The 9,123-nt window shown below is 52.9% G+C and overlaps 1 protein-coding gene across 1 annotated transcript; it reads left to right on the forward strand.

Annotated features, from left to right (window-relative positions):
- The first annotated feature begins 1,917 nt into the window (after window positions 1-1,917).
- Window positions 1,918-8,343, forward strand: LOC128901252 (keratin, type II cytoskeletal 6A-like). Its single transcript, XM_054183111.1, has 9 exons — window positions 1,918-2,502; window positions 3,117-3,331; window positions 5,039-5,099; window positions 5,607-5,702; window positions 6,001-6,165; window positions 6,705-6,830; window positions 7,301-7,521; window positions 7,903-7,937; window positions 8,033-8,343. Exons 1-9 carry the CDS (start codon window positions 1,918-1,920, stop codon window positions 8,341-8,343), a joined length of 1,815 nt encoding a protein of 604 aa, XP_054039086.1.
- Window positions 8,344-9,123: the final 780 nt, after the last annotated feature.

Genomic DNA, 9,123 nt, shown 5'->3' on the forward strand with positions numbered 1-9,123 from the left:
GCTTGCCGCTACGCATCATCTGTGAAATGGGCATATCTTGCTCCCGGACGCTGGAGCGTGGGTGCAGTTTTTCCTGCGAAACTCGGCGTTTCCAACACCCAGGAGGTTCCCACGTCTCCACTCCCGAGGCGAGAGCACCCCCTTGCTACCGCCCAGCCCTCTCCCTTCCAGCGGGAGGGAGATCCAAGGATCGGCTTCCCGAAGGCGCCGGTGACTCACGCTATTGGCAATGAGCGGTGACAGGAGATGACAGTTGGGAGCGCAGGCTCCTTCTGATTGCAATGAGAAAAAAAAAAAACCCAAACCAACAAAACCAATACAGAACAAACCAAAAAACCCCTTCAGCTCAGGTTCTTTCAAGTTCCCAGACAGAGAAAACAGTGGTTGGAAACGCATCAACAGGAACAAGCTCTGAGATGCAGAAGATACCCTTAAGCCGCTCAATTTGGATTAAGTTCCTGTATTTAGTGCTCACGTAGACAATTTCGAGAACCTTTCGGAGCTGCTCGGGGTTTCCTCTCTCTGCCTTGCGCTGTTATTTTACCTGACATAGAGCACGACCACGGTGGGCAGCCCCTGCGGCACAAGGATGCAGAATCCAGTCTGCAGACCCAGTTTGGGTGGGGGAGAGGGGACATCGCCTCTTGTAACCCGTGTCCAGCTCCTCGTGGACACAAGAGAAGAGGTTCCCGGCTCTCCTGCCTTCACATCGCCCTACAGCACGACCCAACCTCAGCACGGGGATGGAAGCTCCGGGGCTGGGGTTCACCCAAGGGCCCAAGATCAAGGGGAAAAGGTTATTTCAGAAAAAAATTCCCAATGGAATGATCTCATCTCAGAATGAAGGAGCGGGTGGGAGGGAGCTGGAAGAAAAGCGGGTGAATTCCCCTTCACACAACGTCTCAGAGAGCCAGGAGTGACGTGGAAACTGCTGGTTAAACATAGGGGGGCGGAAAAAAAAGCGACAAAAATCCCCCTTCACAGGGACCTTTTGAACCCCAGGCCTGACAAGGAGATTCAAAAGAAGAGCAATCATTTCAAGCATCTTTTTAATAACTATTTTATAAGTCCCGTGGTACTATTTAATGTAATTTGAAGTTATTTGGGAAAAGGGATTTGGTTGCTGTCTTTGAAAGCCGTGCTAACTAGTTTCTCAGTTTCCCCTACAAGGAGGGAGACAATTTTTTTGGTAAGATCCCAGAAAATCCTACCGCAAGACAGCTTCCATGCAACTCATCTCTGCAAGCCCACGATCCTTTAGATCTCTTTTCTAAAAGAAATCAAACGACAAATAAAAACTGGTAAATAAAACCACCTTCAGCCCCAGCTTTCCCAAGCCGACAACACGACACGCGTGTCCAGCGCCAGAGCTGGCAGCCGTGGAAAAAAGCCCCTGTTTGTGCCGCCCTGTTTGCGGTGCAGCGTGTTAAACCTTGAACGTCGCCTTGGAAAAGCTTCGGCGCAAGGAACCTCACTCAAGGGAGCGAGTCCTTGGCTCGCCCAAGGAAAAGCAGCTCCCAGGGTCCCGGGAGAGTCGTGTCGTGTCCTGCTCCCGAGCACAGCCCTCAGCCAATCGTCCCATCCAATTCTAATTTCATGACTCAGAGCGGCAGGCTTTGGTAAGAGGGGGGAGCTCCCGCACTCCGTTACTTTCTTGCCTGCAAACAATGCATTTTTCAGCGCCTCGCCGTAGCCTAGGTGTGTTTGACAAGGCAAGTTGCTGCAAGGCACGTCAAGTTCTGAACTCCCGTGCCAAGTTTTCCAAGCAGATAAAAGAGGAGGCTCCCAAGCTCTCCCATCACAGGGGTTTCTGTCTCCGTTGCCCTCTGCTCTTTTCCTGCTGCGCAGCTTTTATTCACCAGCCTACTTTTTTTCCCCCCTGTCCTGCTCTTTGCGTTTCCAATTGAACAGGCCACCATGAGCCGGATCTCTTTCAGATCATCTACTGGAGGGGGCATGAGGGGCTTTAGCTCAGGCTCTGCTATCGTAGGAGGTGGCGGTGGTACCAGAAGCAGTTTTAGCTCCGTCTCTGTCTCCAGAGTTGGAGGAGGAAGAGCCGGAGGTGGAGGAGGCTTCAGAGCCGGTGGTGGCTTCGGCAGCAGAAGTCTCTATAACCTAGGTGGAAGCAAAAGGATTTCCTACAGCTCAGTCGGTGGAGGTCTACAGAGTGGAGCCGGTGGTGGATACGGCTTTGGTGGAGGAGCTGGCTTTGGTCTTGGCTATGGTGGTGGAGCAGGCGCTGGTTTTGGTTTAGGAGGAGCTGGTGGTGGTGGCGGCTATGGGCTGGGCAGCGGATTTGGGCTGGGAGGTCCCGGATTTGGTGGTCGAGGTGGCCCTGGGTTCCCTGTTTGCCCACCTGGTGGCATCCACGAAGTGACTGTCAACCAGAGCCTCCTGGCACCCCTCAAGCTGGACATCGACCCGGAAATCCAGAAGGTGCGAACACAGGAGCGGGAGCAGATCAAGACCCTCAACAACAAATTTGCCTCCTTCATCGACAAGGTGAGAATTCGGTCTTAGATATCAAGCCATGCATATTCGCTGTTGCCTCGGGAAAGAACACCAGGAAGAAACTTCCTTTGGATCTAGGGGCTTGCCTGAACTAATCCCAGCTGACAAACAGCGCGGGTTTGGCTGAAAACTAAGAACTGTCTTGTGTTGCCTCTTTGCAAGGACGAGTTTCTCAGTGCCTTATTTTATTGAAAACGCAAATCCCCCTCCTCCCTGTAAAAAACATCCTGGGGGCCAGATGGATCTTCTACTGGTTGTGAAATGGCAAAGCTCTACACAACTCAATAGGATAACACCAGTTTAAACCAGTAAGGTGGGCTGAGCACCTAGTGCGGGGGGAGAAACACCTAAAGTCGCAAATAAAGGTGTTCGGCCTGCTTAATGGTGCTTGAAAAATCTCACTAAACATCTCAGCTGCTTTTGATACTTTCGAGAATCCGGTTCCCTAAATTAGGAAGATGCTAATAATTTCCCCCCCACCTTCCCAGCATCTCTTGACCTTTTCTTTCTGTGTCAAGCGATCCCTCCTTTTCCTGGCAGCTCGGTTTTCTGTGTGCATCGTTCACATGGGCTTCAGCACGCGCCGGTTTGTGTTCCTTCCCCAGGTGCGCTTTTTGGAGCAGCAGAACAAAGTGCTGGAGACCAAGTGGAGCCTCCTGCAAGAGCAAGGGCACACGGTCACCAGAAAGTCCCTTGAGCCCCTCTTCGAAGCCTACATCAACAACCTCAGGAGACAGCTGGACAGTCTGATGGGAGAGAGGGGACGGCTGGACTCTGAACTGAGGAACATGCAGGACATGGTGGAAGACTTTAAGAACAAGTAAGAAACCGCGCGCTGTAGCGTAGGTGATTAACAGACGGGAAAATCAGGGCAGGGGGGTCATGCTGGCTGCTGCGCAGCTGGCGTTTGCACTGGGTTCCTCTTCCAGTTTGCAAAACGAGTGTATAGAAGCAAAATTTAGTCTCAGAGTTACCTCTAGTTATGTCAGAGTTCTTACGTGCAGGGTCAGCACAGAATTCACGTGCCCGTGGGAAGCTGCTCCGGTGTAACGGAGGTGACGGTCTGATCCCTTGAGTCTCCCAAAATAATACACCTGGAGACAGAAAAATGCGTAACTGATGAGTACGACGGACGTGCAAAAAGGGAACGCAACATAGCCATAAACTGCCAGCTCCCCAGGTCCCCCATTTCCCTTTTGGCAAAGGGGATCCCAGCCTTCCCGGAGCGCCCCAGGGGACCTGCCCGGCGCTGGGCACGTGAAAGATGCTCAGCTCTTCTCTCTGACCGTCGTCAAAGAAAACGCCTTCCCTGGAGAGGGAATTAACCCCAGCCTGAGATAAGGTGTCCAGCGGAGGTGGGAGGAAACATTTTAAGGACCCGCCAGTCGGCGTCTGCTGACTATAAAGGACATTTCGGTGGTTTTTTCAGGCGAGGCCGTTCATTTGTCGTTGGCTGCGGTCTGGCGAGAACCATCTCTCCCTTATTCAGCCAGGTCTGGACCAACGCAAATTTGAGAAAAACACCCTGGAGGCCTGAAATATGTTTATATTAGATAGTTAAGCATGTGAAGAGAGAGTTTGGGTCCTTTTTGGGGGGGGACATGGGCAGACGGCCCTTAGAGCTGACAGGATGGACTGACAAAGCTTCTGGTACGTTGCACTTGGGTGCGTTTCAGGTCTCGATATGTATTATAGGCTTTTAGAAATACTGATCAGGCCAAAAATGACAAATGATATTGTCTGGATTTTGGACCTACTGCCTGGGAAAGAGAACACCTTTTGTTTTCCAAGTTCAGGGCTGGTTCAGTGTTGGTTCCCAGTCCACTGGCTAATTTCCACTTCTTCCCGTGTCCGCTCTGCGGGGACGTCTCTGCCAATATCGAACTGGCACGAACCTGCCTTCAAAATCCAGGTCTTTACCTCAAGAGCCTACATGTTTTGTCTTCTTTCTAGCTAAGCCCTGCCCGTGTTATCTGATGAGCAGATGTTGCTCAGAGCCATAAAAAGTTCCACAGAAACATAGTCTGAGGCGTAATGATCTGCTCTTGCACAACCACGGCTAAAGAATCACAGACTTTTTTTTTTAATTAAATGCTGCAGCGGGTTATTCAGAGCCATTAGCGTTATTATATCAAATTGTTACAGTATTATAAATTTGTAGGCATTGCAACGCAGCTTCACTGAAAGCCTTTTGCAGGACTTTGCTTTGGGCAAAGGTCACCAAGAATTCTTGCTCCTGCGTCCTACCGAAAGGGGCTCTGATCCCGCACACGTTTATGTATGAGCTTGACTTTCAGGGCAGTGACTAAAGTCCATTAATTTCAGCTGGGACTCCACGGGGTCTCGCAGCTTCAGGGTCAGTAATCACTTGCTCTGCATCTGCTCTGGACTGCAAAGATGTGGGAGTAAGGAACGTACCTGTGACCCACCACGGACGATTTGGGGCTGGAGTGGTCCCATCTCTGCTGCCCATGCTGGCTTTGTTCTTCATTTCCACTGAAACCCTCTCACTCGTTTATCCTAACAGATATGAAGATGAGATCAACCGGCGCACGGGTGCAGAGAACGAGTTTGTGGTGCTCAAGAAGGTGAGGGAACTGGGAGTTATGGGACGGGCAATAAAATCAACTTGGCGTGCACCGAGTTCAAGCAAAGCTGACGGGAGCTGGGGTCCTCCAACCTCACAGCTGGGTCAGGCCACGATCTTGGCCCATCTAGGAGTGAGCATGGGCTGGGTCCTCCTGAGGCCACCAATGGGCATAACCTTCTCCATCCAATGGAGCTGCCCTCCTGCAGATACCTCCGCTGGCTGCAGTTGCAAATCGTCTGGCCTCCGGTGGCTCGGTTCAACTCTGTCTCAGGTCATATCCCGGGAGTCAGAGCTTTGCCTTCTGCCCAAGAACTCACAGAAAATGGCTCACAGAAAATGTCCAACATTACACTGAAAAAAACCAAACCCAAACCCTTGATCACAGCAATATAAAAAAAAGCTTAAAGAACAACAGACCTGGAAGCAGAGAGATGGTCCTGCTGGTGTCCTGAAGCCCCTTTTGGTTTGTGGTTTCATCACAAGTCTTTGGTTTTCTTTTCTTTAGGATGTGGATGGCGCTTATATGAACAAGGTCGAACTGCAGGCCAAAGCAGATGCGCTGGCAGATGAAATCAACTTCCTGAGAGCTCTCTACGAAGCGGTAAGCCGTCAGCCGTCCCCACGATAGCGTCCTCCACAGCTCCCTGCAATACAGCTCTCCAGGCCCCGGAGCTCCAGCCACCACGCTCAGTGCCATACAGCGGTAAAAGAGAAGGTGGTCACTGCCTTTTTGATACCATAATGCAGGCAGAAGGTAGAAAAGGGAAGAGATGTAGAAACAGAGCAGGGGAAAAAGCAAGTAAATGCCTTGGCAGAGAGGGCTCCCAAGCCACCTCCCCTCCACATGGTTTCTGCCCCAGACACCAGACCATTAACTCAGTTTTTTGCATCTTCTGCAGGAATTGTCCCAGATGCAGCAGCAGGTATCCGACACCTCCGTGGTCCTGTCCATGGACAACAACCGTAACTTGGACCTCAACAGCATCATCGCAGAGGTCAAAGCGCAGTACGAGGATATCGCCAACCGGAGCCGGGCAGAGGCTGAGGCTTGGTACCAAAACAAGGTGGGTAACCAGAATGACAGACTGATTTCGGTGATTCATGGGGCATCCCACTAGCTGACGGGAGGCAGGACTATCGGAGGAAGGATCACAGCATTACACCAGGGATGAATTTATCTTCCTGCGCACGTTGCAATAGGCTCTTTGCGTACAGATCCCCACTGTGTGCTTGTGGACCACTACACTTGACCAGCCTTATATTCCTTGCCGTGAAACCAAGGAACAAGATGCTTAAACGCCTTGACCCTGGGCTCAGAGAGTCACTAGCAGACCTGGCCTTAAACACAGAGCGCTCCTCTTTCCCTTCCAGGTTCTTAATGGTAGGTGACAACCCGTAGGTGCTCTGTCAATGCAATAGCCGACACCTTAGCATATATTGATAGTTAAGGGCAAATGCTGTTATTCCACGGGCAGGTTGCTCAGAGGAATGTTGTCCCTCGCCCCTTAACCTGCATCCAGACCTGCACTTTGTGCCCTGAAGTCCCCTGGCCCTTCCCTGAGCCCCACGGTGCCTAAACAGTGCTCTCCTTTCTGCACATCAGTATGAGGAACTCCAGGTCTCCGCTGGGCGGCATGGTGATGACCTGCGTAACACCAAGATAGAAATTTCGGAGATCAACCGGATGGTCCAGAGGCTGCGGAATGAGATCGAGAGTGTGAAGAAACAGGTAGGAGGGGATGCTCCTGCGTGGTGGACGGCAGGCGGGAGGTGATGGTGGCCAGGCACAGCACGAAGAGCCAGCTCCTGGCACTTGAGCAGGGCTGGAAGGCCAGGCTTTCGCCCCTGCATTGAAGAGGACATGGCCACCTCTGTCTCTACGCACCAGAGAAGGTCCCTCAGTGCAAGGATGTGCTGTCATAGCTGCTTTCTTGCTGGGGAGGCAAGTTGTGGGCTACTAAGCTGCCCCAACAAAGGTGGGTAGCAAAGCAAAGAGATGTAGGTGTCTCTCCTTTTCTTGGGGGACAGGATTATGGTTGCAGCTCCCCAGTTGCCCACCCTATGGCACCTTCCCATTGGCCCACGATGAGCTCTCAGTGCCATGCTGGGACCCACCACCATAGCAATACCATAGCAATGCTCAGGAGAGCAGTTTGGGGTAGCCCAAGTTAAACAACTACCCGCTTCCCTTGCTTTTAGTGTGCCAACCTCCAAGCAGCCATCGCCGAGGCAGAGGAGCGCGGAGAGATGGCCCTCAAGGATGCGAAGGCCAAACTGGCTGAGCTGGAGGATGCTCTGCAGAAGGCCAAGGCCGACCTGGCCCGGCAGCTGCGCGAGTACCAGGAGCTGATGAATGTCAAGCTGGCCCTGGACATTGAGATCGCGACCTACAGGAAGCTGCTGGAGGGCGAGGAGAGCAGGTGGGGGCAAGCACATGGCCCTGTTGGGTGCTGCTCTTCAGAGCAGGGTGCATCTCCTTGGGCTCGAAGGGACAGCTCCCCTCAACGGGCTGGAGCACCAAGTTGGTGAAGATGCAAAAGAGCACCAAGATGTAAAACAAGGGCAGTGAGAGGGATACTGTGAATTGTGAGCTTTCTAGGAGAAGATGAGTTTCTCCAGCTCTTGGAACCCGATGCACTAAGATAAATGAGCAATACCACTTTTCACCTGTGATGGTGACATACCCCACACCTGAGGATAATCTCTACTGAAGGCCACGAAAGCCTAATTAGATGGTCCCAGTGGCTAATGTATCTTGTCTGTGCTTTGACATTATTGCTGACATTCCCCTTTCCCAACAGGCTTGCCGGAGAGGGCGTCGGAGCTGTGAGCGTCTGTAAGTATCTCCCCCCCCACCTTCCACCCCGGTGGTGCTGGTCCCCCCACCTCGGGCAGGACCCTACAGCAGGCGGGTGTTGTGTCTCCCCGCAGCCGTGGTCAGCAGCTCCAGCGGGATGGGCTACGGCGGCGGCAGCTGCCTGGGCATGGGCGGAGGTCTCGGCATGGGCGGAGGTCTCGGCATGGGCGGTGGCGGCGGCGGCTACACCATGAGCAGCAGCGGCGGCGGCGGCTTCGGAGGAGGGAGCGGAGGGTTCGGCGGGAGCGGAGGGTTCGGCGGGGGGCTCAGCTACAGCGGAGGCAGCACCTTCAGCTCCGGGAGCAGCCGAGGGGTCGGCTCCAGCACGGGAGGCAGCGTGAGGATCGTTTCCAAGACCACCACTAGCAAAAAGACCATCAGATAAGGATGAGTGGACGACGGCGTGTTTCCTGCCTTCTGAAAGCAAGTGCTGCCCTATGAAATCAACGGTGTAAATAGCTGCGCTAGAGCATCTCCTTCCTCCGTCCTTCATCCTCCACCTTTGGGGCAGTGGGGGGAGACCAGGACCCCACCGCAAGAATCCGGAGCACCTTTGGCTAAAGGATAGGTTGTAACAGGTCATCGACAGGGCTTTGGAGAGCCGTTTGGACCCACTGGTGGCCCTTTCAGCACGGTCCTTGTTCTCCCCTGGAGTTTCACACCTAAAGCGAAGTGGAAGCATTTTGCTGACCGGGGACGGCCGCGCTCGGCTACGTGTGGTCCTTTCGCTCTTCCTAAACCGGGGGTGACAGCCTTGTGAAACCACAGTCCTGGGTCCTCACCTCCAGGATGCTCTAAAAGCCTCTGCCACGCGTTACAACCTCCAAATGTTTTGTCTGCAACTAAAGATTTTTTTCCCAGCCCCTTCTGTTTCCTCAGGCACCTGTGGGAAAGGTTATTGCTTTCTGTGTACATGAATTGCCACACTGATTTCTAACCCCTTGTCCTCATGGCTACCGCCTCTTCACTCTCAGACCTACCCTACTGTATGGTCCAATAAAGAGCATTTGTCATTTTTAAAAATCTGCTACTTTTTGGCCTTTTTTCTCCGCTGATCTGGGTACGGACAGGTGCCGTGCCCCAGCCGCAGCGGGGACTCTCTGCAGGCAGTTCATGAAAAAGGACCATCGCCTTGAGGAAAAAACCCTCAGTTTTAAGACTCGGG

This window comes from Rissa tridactyla, chromosome 24, assembly GCF_028500815.1.
Source record: "Rissa tridactyla isolate bRisTri1 chromosome 24, bRisTri1.patW.cur.20221130, whole genome shotgun sequence".
Classification (NCBI taxonomy): domain Eukaryota; kingdom Metazoa; phylum Chordata; class Aves; order Charadriiformes; family Laridae; genus Rissa; species Rissa tridactyla.

Coding starts and splice junctions, on each gene's coding strand:
- LOC128901252 (XM_054183111.1), top strand. CDS start 1,918: ATGAGCCGGATCTCTTTCAGATCATCTACTGGAGGGGGCATGAGGGGC. Junction 3,332..5,038: donor GTGGAAGACTTTAAGAACAA/GTAAGAAACCGC, acceptor TTATCCTAACAG/ATATGAAGATGAGATCAACC. Junction 7,938..8,032: donor CGTCGGAGCTGTGAGCGTCT/GTAAGTATCTCC, acceptor GTCTCCCCGCAG/CCGTGGTCAGCAGCTCCAGC.